This window comes from Myotis brandtii, unplaced genomic scaffold, assembly GCF_000412655.1.
Source record: "Myotis brandtii unplaced genomic scaffold, ASM41265v1 scaffold157, whole genome shotgun sequence".
In the NCBI taxonomy this organism is placed as follows: Eukaryota; Metazoa; Chordata; class Mammalia; order Chiroptera; family Vespertilionidae; genus Myotis; species Myotis brandtii.
The window spans coordinates 5095570-5110877 of record NW_005355708.1 but is presented as its reverse complement, the minus strand read 5'-3'; the positions used below and the strand labels follow the sequence as shown (position 1 = coordinate 5110877).

General features: G+C 48.1%; 1 protein-coding gene across 5 annotated transcripts in view; it reads left to right on the top strand.

Moving 5' to 3' along the window:
• The window catches only part of CDK12 (cyclin-dependent kinase 12), a 77814-nt gene extending 62506 nt beyond the window's left edge, over positions 1-15308 (top strand). For 3 of the 5 annotated variants that reach the window (XR_001361229.1, XR_001361226.1, XR_001361228.1), the window contains 2 exons: positions 2065-2224; positions 12824-12909. Coding sequence is in view for 1 of the 5 variants with exons in the window: in XM_014536162.1 (XP_014391648.1) it covers positions 12824-12906 (83 nt within the window). In the remaining 4 variants the exon portion in view is untranslated. Of the gene's footprint in view, positions 1-2064; positions 2225-2902; positions 2976-7235; positions 7253-12823; positions 12919-14657 lie in introns of those variants that run through there. The other 2 variants (XR_001361227.1, XM_014536162.1) reach the window with 2 other exon arrangements.

Below are 15308 nucleotides of genomic sequence, written 5' to 3'. Positions count from 1 at the left end.
CCCTCCCCCCACCCAAAAAAAAGTACTGAGGAGTGGTCTTATACCTGTTGTCCATGTCTAAGCTGAGAACAGAGATGGAAATGAAACTACCGGCTCTGAAGGCTGAGTCAGAAATGCCCCTGCCCTGTATTCATGTGGTGCCATGGCCCCAGAGCTCTCAGCCAGGCCCGTCTGGCTCCATGTGGTGTTGGCCCACACTGGAGAAAAGGGCACCTTTCCTGCTGTCCCTTCCCCACCTCCTGCTTCCTTCACTATCCAGACACTGGGGTTGAGAAGCGAGAGCAGGAAGGTGAAAGGGGACTTCCCGCAGGTTACCAAAGGTGGCTTTTCTCGGTGTCTTCTTCCTTCCTCAAAACATTTAACATTCTTTGTTCTGTGCTTCATGAGACTAAGTTGGGGTTAGGGCAAGAATGGGCAGAGAGCTGGAAAGCAGTGTGGGTAGAAACTTGGTCACAACCCCCAACACCTTCCCCACTCCCAGAATTATCTTTTCCTCTATCTTAGTCCCCATTTTATATCCTCAAAGGCCCTGGGCAAGAGCAAGATATTCCTTTCTAAGTGTCCCCAGCCTCACCCTGCCCTATCCTTAGACCCTCAGGATCACCTTCTTGGCTGTTTGATTCTCTGCCTTCTCTACTGCCAGCAAGTTAAGAAGGGCCCCCTCAAATCCCCCTAAACAGTCTGGAAAGAATCCTTACAGCTACCCCACTGCTTCTGAGGGCCTGCACGGGGTGGGGGTAGAGTAGAACTGTGCCAGGGAGTTGAAAAGGAAGATTTTCTTGGGGAGATCAGGAAGAAGCCTGAAAATGGGGAGAAGATAGGGAAAATTTGGGAACTAAGAGGCCTATAGTCCCTCCTGTGAAGCTGACTGCCTAACGTAGGGCAGGCTGTTCATATTGAATATTTTTCAGGGGATTTATTAGGGTGGCTCCTGTTTACAGAGCCTCTGTTTCTCCTCTGAAACACAGAGCAGTGGGGAAGAGCATGCAGTGAAGGAGGGAGGGGATGGCTTCTCAGAGGTGACAGTCCCACGGTGTCCATCAGCAGATTCCCCTCTTTAGCTCCCAAAGCCATGGAGGAGGGGAAGGAAGGCATCTCACAGGTGACAGTGCTATGATGTCCATCAGCACCAGAAGAGACTGACTAGAGAGGGATCCAAGAGGAGCTACCTGCTTCTGAAACAACCTCCTTACCCCATTCTTTCCTGCGCCCCCTCTCACATGCTCTCAAGACTGTATGGCCAAGTGGGCCAGATCTCCTGGCTGGCAGTCCTGCTCTCCGTCCAGGCAGCCGGCTCTCTGCTTCAGCACAGAGCACATGCTGAGGTCTCTTGCACTCCTTTGCTCACTCACCTCAACGTGTACGTGTATTGCAGGTTCCTAGTGATAAAGGAGGGGGCTCTGGCCCTGCAAGCAGGAAGATGGTGGGCTCTGGGACCCTTTGGGGGCATAGCTGCTTGGCTGGAGTAGGGGGAGGGAGAAGGCTGCTGGCAGCTCAGCTGAGCTCAAGGTTTTGGTGACTCATGGGGTGGGGGGGGAGGCTCATGAAAACAACAGGGGGAAGGAGGGGGACCCAGGCCTGTTAGAGCTCTCTTTTGCCCGTTTCTCCCCTACTGTGAGCTCTGTGGATAAATAAGGGTCTCTTATCTGGATTGTGGGGGCTCGGAGAGGCCCTAGCTCTGAGGAAGAGAGGGAAATAGGAAAGAGAACAGGAGAGCTGAGCATCCCAGTGAGAGGCTTCAGTGAGGCAAGGATAGGAGGGGCCAATTATTCTTGCTCTTTTGTAACCATTGGCTGCACAGAAGGTACTGGGCATCCGCATGTGCTGGACAGCTCAGGGCTCCTGGGCATCATCCAGAAAGGGGGCTTCCCAGGCAGACAAAGCTCCTTCTTCCAGCCCTCACTTGCCTGCTCAGAGCTCTTGGTACCCAGCTGACACCGCATGACTTAAGAATTTATGTTTTTTTAAATCATTACTGTAAGACCACTTAGTCTCTGTACTCTCTTCCCTGGAAATAGGCACCACGATCCTCAAAGGTGCTGATTCTCTCTCTCTCTCTTACAGGCCAGCTTGGCAGTGTGCATCTTCGCCATCCTTTCTGAATCAGGGGAATGATAGGGTGCTATATTTGAGATCACAACAGCAGGAAGGGGCCAGAAGATGGACCAAGAGAACCAGCCATGCCTTTGAGCACAGTGCCAGAGGCCTCCTTGTTTCAGCAAAGGTAAGCGAGGATCCAAATACATAATAATTATTATCCTCCCTCTAAACTCAGAGAAGGATGGGCTAGAGGAGGGGACTTCTCTGACAGAGTCCAAGTACTCATCTGCCTATTTCTATTGCTTTCTTTGCTGGTGACCCTGCTCGCTAACTGGGGAGAGGGGCTCTCTGCTGGGATGCTCCTGAAGCTCCAGAGATGGATTTGATTGGAGAAAGGAAGAGACCAACTGCCCTTTATGTAGGAACATGGGACTAGCTCAGCCGCGGGCTGGATCCGGCCCGTTTGAAATGAATAAAACTAAAAAAAAAAAAAAGACCGTACCCTTTTATGTAATGATGTTTACTTTGAATTTATATTAGTTCACACAAACACTCTATCCATGCTTTTGTTCCGGCCCTCCGGTCCAGTTTAAGAACCCATTGTGGCCCTCGAGTCAAAAAGTTTCCCACCCCTGGACTAGCTCCACTCCCCAGCTCTCCCTGACAGCATCAGGAGCTCAGGTCCCTACTGGAACACCCATAATAAAGCTCACCTGGCTCTGGTATAATAGTGGTGCTGTGAGGGGCTGCACCAGGTGTGGTGAGATGTACTAGTAAGAAGGAGTGAGAGAGTGAGTGAGAGAAATATAAGAATCACTCCTCAATACCATATGCTTCTCCTCTTTCTCAAACCTCTCCTTAGCCCTCCTTATCATCCACCTTCCTTCATTCAACTCCACTCCTGGCCATTTCATCCCCTCCAGTCTAAGGACTTGGTAAGTAGTTGCCTGTTCCCTACACTTTTCTCCCTCTTGCTCTCCTTCTCTCCTCCCAACATCCACTCAAGAATTATCCTATTTGAACTCTTTCCACCAGGATCTGAACCCAGAGTCCCCAGTCTCTGCTACTCCCCTGACTCTGAGACTGCCACTCTGAAATTGACCCATAAACACTCATCCTCCCCACAAGGATAGCCAGGCCAAGACTGGTGTGTCCACTGGTACCAAGGGCCCTGACCCAAAGCAGAGGGCAGCCCTAGGGGAACTGTGGAGCCCGGCCCTAAATGCGTGTATGCCTGTGCATTGGGCACACTGGTTTATTAGTGTTATTTCAGCATTGTGATGCAGAGAGAGTAAGTGTAACAGCTGCTCCTTGCTTGCAGTGTTTATTGTTACCTAGAGACAACCTCCTGGCTTTTTCCCAGCTCCCCCTCCCCCCAATCCCAGCCCCCTCCCTGCCAACCATCCTATTCTCCCCACACCGATGGGAAATTTATAGCTTGCCCATACCATGCCTTTAACCCTCTCCTATCCATAGGATAGGTGGTGAGGGAAACCAAAGTGAACAGTGGGTATGCTTGGCCCCAGAAGGATAGAATAGTGTATGGAGGAGGGAAGGATGGAGAGAGGGAGGGTAAGACTTCCCTTCCCCAGTCTGCATCCAAATTCAGGCTTCAGTTGCCCTCCTGGCTCTCATGTTGAGAGAAAGAGCTTTAGACCTAGCCTTGGGATCCCAACATCCTTCTCACATGATTATTCTCTTCTCTGGCATCTCTAAGGCCCCCAGTTGGACTGCCTAGCTCTGAGCAAGTTCAGCAAGGTAGTACTGAAATAGGAGGAATAAATACTGAGTGGCAGAACCCAGCCCCCTCCTTTCTATAGAGATGTCATGTCAAGATAGACAAGAGGCTCTGGCATGAGGAATGCTGGCCAGACCTCCACAGCTAGGTAGATGTCAAACGCAAAGCTGGCTGCTGAGCCTGGTGGGTAAAACCGCCTACCTTAACTTCACCTGTTCCTGGCACTAAGATCCTGAGGGACTCCCAGGTCATCCTCCAAGCTGGTCTTCTTGGTCTGGTTAGGCTATTTCTTTCTGCTTTTCTTCCTGGCCCATTTTATCTTGCTTATCTTTGGTTTGATACTTTGGGGCAGACCCAAGAGACCAAAGGGACTGAAGTGTGTTAGTCACGGCCTCAACAGAACTGGGGAAGGAGAAGCTCCTCTATCCCCTCCTGACCTAGGACCTTTCATGGAGGGGCACCATGTCAGGTATTCACCATCTCCACTGCAAACGAGAGGGAAAAGGATCAGATTTTAGCAGAAAGGTTTGAGGTTAGATACCTGGAAAAACTTATGGGATGTAAGACTTCAGAATGGGCCTACTTCTCTTCAGAGATTTTGCTTCTGCCTGGATGGATTTAAGTCTTTGTCTACTATCCAACGGGCATTGGAAGAACAGGGTTACTTTTCTGGGGCTCTTCCAGATGTGAGTCTCAGTGCAATCTTCACACAATATACCCCTTTTCAGTCCTTCTAAATGTAGTATGTATTGCCCTGGCTGGTTTGGCTCCGTGGATAGAGCGTTGGCCTGTGGACTGAGGGGTCCCAGGTTCGATTCCGGTCAGGGTCACATGCCTGGGTTGTAGGCTCGATCCCCAGTTGGGGGCGTGCAGGAGGCAGCTGATCGGTGGTTCTCTCTCATCATTGATGTTTCTATCTCTCTCTCCCTCTCCCTTCCTCTCTGAAATCAATAAAAATATATTTCAAAAAATAAAATAAATGTAGTATGTGTTAAGCAGACAGTCTTGGGTTTCAGTGCTAGTGCTGCCATTTATCAGCTGTGCCACCTTGGTGAGTCACTTAACCTCTTTGAGCCCTACTTTCCTTGTCTGAAATGCAGATGAACAACCTCTTAAGGTTGTGGAGAGAATATAGTGAAATAATGTGTGTAAAGCACCTAGGACAGTGCCTGATACTCAGTAGCTGCTCATTCAACAAGGGTTGATGCAATAGTGTCTATTACTTTTATCGAGTTAGCAGGACTAACGTTGCTTCAAAGACTCCATGATTATAGTCCAATATGTGTATATGCATATTCTGGGGAGAATGTCCATAGTTTTCTTCATGGTGTGGAACCAGGGTTGGCAGTCTTCTGGAAAGGAAAGTCCCAATCCCTTGATTCAGATTCCCCAATAAGTGAGTTCCCCCATTCCCATTCCTCTCAAGCCAGGAGCACCTTAGACAGTGTTCTGCCTGGAAGCACATCTTTGACTCGGGTAGACTGGGAGAGACAGCCATCAGGGTAGCTGGCAACACCTAGTGTTTGCCAGGCACCATATAGTGTGAGTACATTTACCCACATGAGCTCTTTTGGTACCCAGAACATTGCAGTAAAGTGAACTACCATTTATTGAGTGCCTACATTGTGCTGGGTGTGTATTTTTAAACGATGTTTCAAGTCTATAGAATAGTTCATTACTTTGATATGCCATAATTTATAAGGCTCAGCTCCTATTTTTAATCCTTTAGATATTTTTACTGTTTTAAATACCACAACAAACATCCTAACACATAAAAATTCATGCATTTTTTTATAGTAAATTCCAAGAAATGGAATTATTGGGTCAACAGATACAAATATCCCCCCATGGTTATGATCATTTTCTTGATGTACCCTAATGAGAATAATATTTTTTAATCTTTCTCTTTGGAATCCTGCAATGGAAACACAAAGGCAGCCTCCTCTTCCTTCTATACCCAGCAGGGACATTAATAATCTATCATAGCTTTTTTTTTAATTGAGGTAATTGTAGATTCACATGCAGTTGTAAGAAACAATACATTTTTAAGAGATCCCTTATACATTTTTCCTACTTTCACCCAATAGTAACACTTTGCAAGACTACAGTGTATCACAACCAAAATATTGACATTGATACAATCCACCAATCTTATTTAGATTTTCCCAGTTTTACTTGTTTGTGTGTGTTTTAGTGTGTGTGTGCTATGCAATTTTATTACCTGTATAAATTTGAATATCTGCCCTAACTGGTTTGGCTCAGTGGATAGAGCATCGGCCTGCGGACTGAAAGGTCCCAGGTTCGATTCCGGTCAAGGGCATGTGCCTTGGTTGCGGGCACATCCCCAGTAGGAGGTGTTCAGGAGGCAGCTGATCGATGTTTCTCTCGCATCGATGTTTCTAACTCTCTATCCCTCTCCCTTCCTCTCTGTAAAAAATCAATAAAATATATTTTAAAAAATTTGAATATCTATCACTACAGTCACGATACTGAACAGTTTCAATACCACAAATATTCCTCATGTTGCCCTTTTATAATCATGCCCACCTTACCCCTCCTCATTCCCTAGGAAACACTAATTTTATCCTCCACTTCTAAAATTTTGTCACTTCAAAAATGGAGTTATATACTATGCAATTTTTTAGGATTCGCTTTTTTCACTCAGCATGATTCCATCTATGTTTTTATATGTATCAATAGCTTGGTTCCCTTTTTATTTCATGATGTGGATGTACCACAGTTTAACCATTCACCTGTTAAAGAATACTTTAGCCCAGCAGGAGTGGCTCAATTGGGGCATCAGCCTGTGCACCAAAAGGTTGCCAGTTCAATTCTTGGTCAAGACACACACCTGGGTGTCTGATTCGATTCCGGTTGGGGTATGTAAGGAAGGCAACTGATCACTGTTTCTCTCTCACATCGATGTCTCTCTCTCTCTCTTTCTCTCCCTCCCTCCCTCTCCCTCTCCCTCTCCTTCTCCTTCTCTCTCAGCATATCCAAAGGTGAGGATTAAAAAAAAAAAAGAATGCTTTGTACTCATTAGGAATTAATGAAGTAGCTCATTTTACTTGGTGTGCTGAGTGTTTTATCTTCACAATTATTAAGCTTCTTAATCTTTCAGGCATGGCACTATTATTTCCATTTCATAGACTAGGAAAAATGAGGCTCATAGTAAATGATTTTCCCACTATCACATTCTATTAAATGGCAAAGAAGATATCTTGGAACCCAAGATAATAGGGCTCTTTCGTTACACCAGCCTTTCTCAGACCTTGACTAAGGTTGCTGGGAAAAGGGTGTGTTGGAAGAGAGAAGTTGGAGGCACGAAGAACACTGGAGCATCTTGGGTCAAATCAGGTCATCGCAGCTAACTTTGGTTCATAGGTTAGAAGAACAGTAGTGTCATTGAGCAGGGACAATGAGGCATGTGTCCTTGAAATTGTTTTCCCTTTGCCAGGGAAGAACAAGGCTGAAGTGGACGGAGCCCACAGGCCATCTGCCCACAGACCCGAGACCTGGAATGGGAAAGGGAGGATCCACCCTTTTGTTGACTATCAGAGAATGAGGAGGCAAGATACTCCTTGGAAATATGAAGTTGTATGTGTCTCTTGCCAGGTCTAAGGAAAATGAGGCCTATGACAACAAGTGAGCTCTCTATTCTGGAGGAGGACGGGAGATGTAGCACCTTTTTATTTGGTTGCGGTGAGGGGAACTACAGTTCATTTCCACATGTACTACATCTTGGGCAGTCTCAGTGTCTGGAACAAGGTACAGGGGGCAAACAGAGTGGGAGCTAAAATGCCAGTCCAGTGTTTAGTCCTGACTTCACCACTGCTCTTCCCCTCCAACTAAGACAGGAGTTGTAGAAATCATTTAGTCTGTCCCTGAGCCTCTGGTCACTGGTTGAAGCTGACAGGTAGAAACCTGAGTTGGCCCAGACATGATGGATGGAAGAGAGGCCAACTTGTAGGAGAGAAGGTTTGGCTCCTCTCTTGGGAGCTGTTTCTGGCCAAAGGCTGCCTCCTCCCACTTCTTGCTGGAACTGGCTCTTTTGTAGTTGATGTTACTATTGCTCCCTTGGCCTAGTCCAGTGATTGTGGACTCATAATAATTTTCCCTATCTGCTTATGGCTCCAGAACCAGGCCGACTGCACATAGTACTCTTCTCCATCTCCCTTGGCCCATCAAAAATGGCACATGTTCTCACAGTGGCGCCCGCCATCCTTACCAAGTAATTCCAGCCATGGGAGGAAAACACGAGGCCTTCAGGATTTATGGGGACTGTACTGCATTGAAACAACCAGAGATATCCATTCTGCATCTGCCTGTTGGTTGGAAGTTCTTAGACACAAGGGAGACCACTCTTACCAGCTCTTATCCCCACTGAGGTTTCCTGACTGTCAGAGGTCCTGACGTGGCTGGGAGACAGCTCTCTTCCCTTGCAGCCAAGATGGCTCCTAACCAGGAAATCTCAGGACCCCTGCTTACTCTCTTTCTTTGGCTGCCTCTCTACTCCAGGTCCCCTTCTCTCCTGTCACCACTCCCTTCCCATTCCTCCTTTCTCCTCTCTCTCTCAGCAAGTTTTTTATGTGATTACAGGCACTGCATGGTAATTAGTGCTAAACTCATTTGCACAACTACAGTTAATTGGCTACAACAATTAATTAATGTGTTGGAAATTTGGCACTGGAAAAAAAAAGTTTGTCATCAAAATAAGGGCAAAAAATTGTAGAGTAAGGTACCCATAAAAATTGAGGGCAGGCTTCAAAAGCCCAGCTGGGCCTCAAACTTCAGGCTGGCCTCAGATGCCTTCCCACTCCCAACTTCAACACATTTTCCTTCTTCCTCTTTCATTTTTTTCTCTTCCTTTTCCTCCCTCTATTTCTCTTCTCTTCTCTCTCTCTCTTTACAACTTAAGCAAACTCATTTCCCTGATAAAATATAGCATGACTAATGGCTAGAGCATGTAAAAATCATTGGGAAAATGTCCTTGGAAGACGAATGCATTTTCAGCAGAATAATTAACTTAATTAACAAATTCACATGCATATTCATCAGGCTATTAATGTCTTCTCGGCTCAGCTTGATGAACATTGCGGTAATAACCATCTCATTTACATACTGCATTCTACTGCGATCCAAAACAGAGACAACATACAGGCGTATACACACACACACATACACTTGCACAAATACACACAACATGCTTGGGCCGCTTTGATTTCCAGGTTGGGTGTGTGTGTGTGTGTGTGTGTGTGTGTGTGTGTGTGTGTGTAGGAACCCCGACTGCTTGGTGGTATGATCTTTAGAGGGTCATGAGTGAGGTGGGGTAGTGATGTCCATATGTGGATTTAAGAAAACAAATTCATTCATATTCTCTCTCTCTCTCTCTCTCTCTCACTCTCTCTGCCTCTTTTTCCTTGTTTCCTTTCCCCTGTGTCATTTTCTTCTCTTGCGCCCCCCGCCCCCCAATCTCTCTAGGGAAAAACTTGGTATCTGTGCCAACTTTTTCTCCCCTCCCTCCTCCCTCTCTCTCCTCCTTCCCTTCTTGCAATTGCTGCCAGCCGGCATCAGCACCGAATTGCCATCTCCTTGAGCTCTCTGTGGAGCAATCTCAGAGAGCAGTAAGGTGTGACGCGGGGCTCTGCCGGCTTCGCAGCACCGCCTGCGGAAAGAGCGCAGGATGGCGGAGGAAGATTAAGAGAAATCTCGAGCAGGGCTCCGCTGCCATTGGTGTGTGCAAATGCCGAGGAGGAAGGGAGAGGGAGAGCGAGGAGGGGGGTGTAGAAAGGGCGGGGTGGTGGTGGTGGTGGGGAGACCAGCAGCTGTCGGCCTAATTCTTCTAACACTCTGCTTGTGGTCATATTAGAAAAACAGATTATGCCCCTCGGTGCCACTCACTTATACTTGACATACGTTAATGTTCTATATCTCCATTCTCCGGTCTTGACAACAATGGACTTCAGGTCAAGGAGGATGGGGGTCTGGGTGGCCAAGGGTCACAAACGATTCTACCCCCTCATTCTCTCCTGACCTCCAACCCCAGTCTGTACTAGCCCTTTAGAAAGCAAGCCAGGACCAGAATTTGCATCCTATGCCACCATTTGGCCCTGCTTTTTGCAGCCCCTGGGAAGTTGAGAGGTCGAGGACACCTGGAAGCCCTTTTCTCTGAAAAGTCACTGCCCCTTTAGTCTTAATAGGTAACATTAGGGCAAAGTAAGACCAGCCTGATGGCACCCCCTGCTCTAACCTTTCTCTTGCCCTCGACCTCAAATCAGAAGTTGAAGGTCAGTGAAAGGGGTCCATGATAGTGCTCCATGAGTGGGCTACAGAGAAGTCATAAGCAAACAAGGCCAGGATTGTTTCTGGGTTGCTATGGAAACCAGGTTCCCTCCTCCTGACAGGAAGGGAGGGCTGCCTGAGGCCTTCCTCCTTCCACCAATCCTGAAGGCTGTAAAGGCGGAGTTTGCTAAGGCCTGGGGAATCTTGGAGGACAGACCAACCATTCCCAGCAGCCTGCCTGCCAGACCACAGCCCTTTGACTACCACCTTCCCTACCCTCTCACCCCAAAATTCAGTCAAAGGAGGCTTTTCCTCAGTGCCTTGTCCTCTATGGAGACCTGTTGCTTAGCAACCACTAGTGCCTTCTTCCTAATAACTTGCAGGGACTGAGAGATATAATATGTCTCTATATTCAGTTTCCCTTCCCTGTCTATTTATATTTAATAACCAAAGCCCTGTCTTGGGTTCCCTTGGCACCTGTTTTAGAGGGAGTAAGCTGCATCCTGAAGTTATACCTGAGGAAGAACTTCCAAACAGGGAAGAGTGGGAGAAAAGACAGGAGTAGATAGGGAAGCTGTGGAATCTTTTTTTTTTTAAGTGTAGGTTGGGGAGGGGGGGAAGTATTTAGAACTTGGGATGTGGGGAGAGGATGTCCACCGGGATTCCCAAGGGTCTGTTCAGGACCTGGAGTGGACTCTATCAGCTGCTTCCTAGTTGGCATTTTCCACTCCCCATACCCTGTCCTGTCCCTCCTTCCTAAACTTCCAGTCTAGAGCCCTCTCATATTTCTGTATGTGGGAGGCCTGTCCCTCTGGGAATGTCTAGTTTCCTAATGTTTGTATGTTGGTATCCAGGAAGGGGGCTGTGTCAGTGTATGTCCAACAAGGCCTGGGTATCTCTCAAAGTTTTCCAGTCAGTCAGGAAACCTGGGTCTGAGCCCCCTCTTCTTATTCTCCTGTGATCCTGGTTATTCACTTACTTTATCCTTTGTTGATTCATCGGCAGATCAATAATAATAATAGCCCTGGCCAGTATGCTCAGTCATCAGAATATTGGCCCGTGGACAGAGGGCCTTGGGTTCGATTCCTGGTCAAGGGCATGCACCTCAGTTGCAGGTTTGATCCCCAGTCGACATGACTCTCTCACATTGATGTTTCTCTCTCTCTCTCCCTCCACCCTCCCTCCCTCCCTTTCACTCTCTCTAAAAATCAGTGGAGCCCAGCTGGTGTGGCTCATTTGGTTGAGCATTGTCCCAGGCACCAGGAGGTTGCTGGTTTGATTCCCAGTCAGGGCACATGCCTGGGTTGCCAGCTAGATCCCCAGTAGAAGGCGTGCAGCTGATTGATGTGATGTTTCTCATCAATGTTTTTATCTCTCTCCTTTTCCCTTCCTCTCTCTGAGATCAATAAAAATATATATTTTTTAAAAATCAATGGAAAAAATATCCTCAGGTGAGGATTAACAACAACAAAAAAAATAATAAATTACAATAGTGGACTTTAGTGGGATAAGTTTAAAGTAATATGTAAGAGGAAACACTCTGAAAACTGTCAAATTTAACTAAAATATTATTTTAAGGTCTGAAAAAGGTTTGACTGCTGGGAAGAGGAAGGCATCATGAATCCAGCCTAGCCCTAGGCTTAGGAATGCCATTAGTTTTTTGGCCAGAGGGGTATGATTCTTTGCCCTCTGGTTGGTAGGATGGGGAGCTATATATCAAAATCAAACACAAAGCTGTCTAGGGAGAGTAGCACACAGTGTCACCATCATCTTCCCCGCCTCCAGTCCCAAACTCTGACCACTAGTCTTCAGTAGCCCTGCCGATACCCCACCCTGAACCTTCCATCCTTCTGGGTCGGCACCTTCACTGCATTCATACTAGCTCACAGACTGTACAGTTTCACCCTTCATTCCCCCCTTCTCAGCACTTCCTCCAACCCGGCCTTCTGTGGGAGACAGATGGGGTGTCTGGGATGGAAAAGGCTCTGGGCTCTATGCCGCCTTGGGTGGGCAGCCTGCCTCCCCATCTCCCCACTACTCCCTCTCTCCCTACCTAAGACACTCACATTCACCCCGGGCAACTTTGGGAGCTCCTGAGGATTCCAACTCTCTTACTTCTCAGACTCAGCCCCAGAAGCAAACCAGAATGAAATCTTTCCAATCCTAGACCCCAGGCCCTCTTTGTGGAAGACCAATGCAAAGGAGGAATTAGGTTTGGGAATGGTAGGGCTCCATGCGAAGGGACTAATGTGGAGAGGAAGGGAAAGGCCCAGGGTCCTCACTGAGGACTGATGGCTGGGGTTTGGGGCCTGAGTTGACAGAGAAGGCTGAACCTCAGCAGCTCCTTTGTTCCAGAAATCTGGGGTCCCTGAAAGGAGGCTTAGCTTGGGGAGGGGGAGAAAGAGAACTAACATTACAGAGCACCAACTGTGAGCCAGGCATGATGCCAGAGCCTTTCCATACCTGTAGTCACAACTAGCAGGTGAGGAGTCTGGATGAATAGGTGTCTCATGAGCTCTCAGCATCTCTCGGCAGAGTTGACCACCTCCTCCGCTGATTCTATGATGTCACTGCCAATTCTCCTACCACTCTGGCTGCTCTTTCTCTGTCTCCTTTGCAAGCTCATCCTTAACTCCTTAGACTCAGCCAAGTCCCCCAACTATATACTTTGATGGTACTACATATCCTTTCAGAGCACTCAGCACAGTTATTTCACACTTATTTGTGTAGCCATTTGAATAATGATCCTATTTCCCCCACCAGATGGAAAGTTCCACGAGGACAATGACCACGTCTGTCTGTGTTCACCGGTGTGCTCCCATTGCCCAGCACAGTGCCTGGCATAAAGCAGCTGTTTGGTAAATATTTGTTGAATGAATGAATAAATGACAAAATGCTATCTCTCTGTCCTAAACTCAATTTCTTAGCCACTCCCTCACTCCAGAACTAACTCACCCCCAACGTGTGCACCAGGGTACAGGGTGCCTGGAAGGTCATCTCATTCTCCTGGTAAAAAGCCATCAGTACAGGACTAGTCCCAGTTCCAGGGTATGGTATGGGGCCTCTGCCCTCCTAATATCTGGCTCTGCCCGCCTGTTCTCCAGCTTCTCCAGGGATTGAGAGAATTCAAAATCCCAACAACTTCTCCCCATATTGGGGCCTGAAATCCCTCGTGAGCTGGAAAGGAGGAGTTCTATTGGAGAAGGGTGTCCCTCTTTTCTACCTTAGCTGAGATTGCAGAGACCCCCTCTTCCACCCCTCTGTTTGCTTCTGTCCTCTTTCCCTGGACTTCAGGGAAGGGGTTGATTTGAACAAGTGGGAGGGATAGATAAATGGTAAAGCCGGACAAGCTGCTTGTTCGTTGACAGCGCTGGTGACAAGCCTCCGCCAGGTGACTGGAGCAGAGGAACACAGGACCCAGCAGCCTCAAGTCCTTTGGGACTACACTCTCTAGACCCTCGGAAGCAGGGAGTGGATTTGTCTGGGAAGTGGCCAGCCTTCAGCCCAGACCTTCATCTGCACCTTTCTGCTGCCCTTGCCATCTGGCCTCAAAATTAAAGTGAGGCCAGCCCCTTACTCTCCCTGGCCACTCCCTATTTTAGCCAATGCCCAGCCCAGAGCATCTCTTCCACCCAGCTGAGCACCAATATCTAGTTCTCACAGCTGCCTCTCATACAGTCCCCTTATCCTGACAGTGCCTCTCAGCACTCAGGTATTGGGGTCATAGATCTGGAATCCACTCCAGACAGTGTTGCTCTCTCTGACCCTACCTGTTCTCTGGGCCCCTAATGAAGTAGGTCAACTCAGGCTGTGGGCCAAGTCCTTGTGTCCTCATCAAAGACAACATCTGTCTCCTCAAAGATGATAATTCTGCGGAAGGAGATGAGACAGGCACAGGAGAGAAACCTCCATCCTGCCCGGGCCCTCACCCCAGATTCCACTGCAGGCACAGATTGAGGGTGAGGGCCAAGACAGCCACAGAGGCCTACACTCATACATGCCCCTGCACAGGCCTTCATGCCTCTGAGCCCCCAAATATGTGGGCCCCTCCTGGGCTCACCCAGCTACCTGTGCTGCTGCTGCTGCTGCCAAGCCAGCCTTCTTTTATTCATGCGTTGTTTTATTGCTGGCAAATGCTGCTGCTTGCTGCTGTTAGAGGCGTTCCTGCCAAATCCATCCCAACATCTTGGCCTGGCATCAGGGCGGCATGCTAATGTGGAAATTTAAAGAGCCGCTCAGTTTTAAATCGGAATTTTAAATGAGCAGCAGTGCTCCTGAGGGACCCAGGCAAAATTGAACAGTATCTGATCCACCCTTCCTACTCCCACTCCCATAGAATCACCTTACTTTCTCCCCTCTGCTCCCCTTGACTTGGACATTAGATGAGAGAGTGGCAATGGGACACACTAGGGCAATAAGGAGTTGGTACCAGATGGAGTCATCTGGGCCAGTAATGGGCTGAGATTCCCCGACTCAGGACCAAGGAGGGATCCACTGCCTGCTATCATGGGAAAATGGAGGCAGGGACTCTCTACACAAGGGAGTAGAGCTGGGGATGGTGAAACTGACGTGCCTACCCCACTTCCCATTTTACCAGGAAACAAGAAGAGAAGGCCCAGAGCAGAGAAGAGGGAAGGTGGAATTCCAAGAAGACACTCATGTGCAACATGCAGTTGTGTGGACTGGGATATGTGCACACAGCTGTGCATGCAGGTCAGGATGTTTGCTGAGGCGTCCTGTAGCACATGTATACACAGCCCACACATCACCTATGTATGGAGAGAAATTATTCATATATGCAGGGCAGTCTTTCTTCCCATATCCAGGCCCCTGTCATAACCAGAGCAAGCTGGTTTCTATAAGTTGCTAGCCTGAGCTGTGCTCCAGGTTTTCCCATAAATCCTAATGCACTAACATTCCCTGCTCCTGGCAGCTACCTTGAGTCAGCCATGGTGGTGACAGAGCCCCACAGCAACTCTGGGGCACTTAAACTCATTTTGTGCATTGTTGTGGCTACAGTATGGTGCCTTCTCTGGTGGCCATCAGATGACAGGCTCCGACCTCTCATCTGGGAGAGATAGCCTTGCTTTCAGAGGGAAGAATGGGCTAATGGGAGGTGAGAGAGGCAGAAGCTGTACCTGTCTGTTATCCCGTTTCCTCTTTACCTGTCTCCAGGAAACAGATGGCCCCTCATTATAAAAAAACATATATTGTGCCCTGGCCGGTTGCTCAGTGGTTAGAGCGTCAT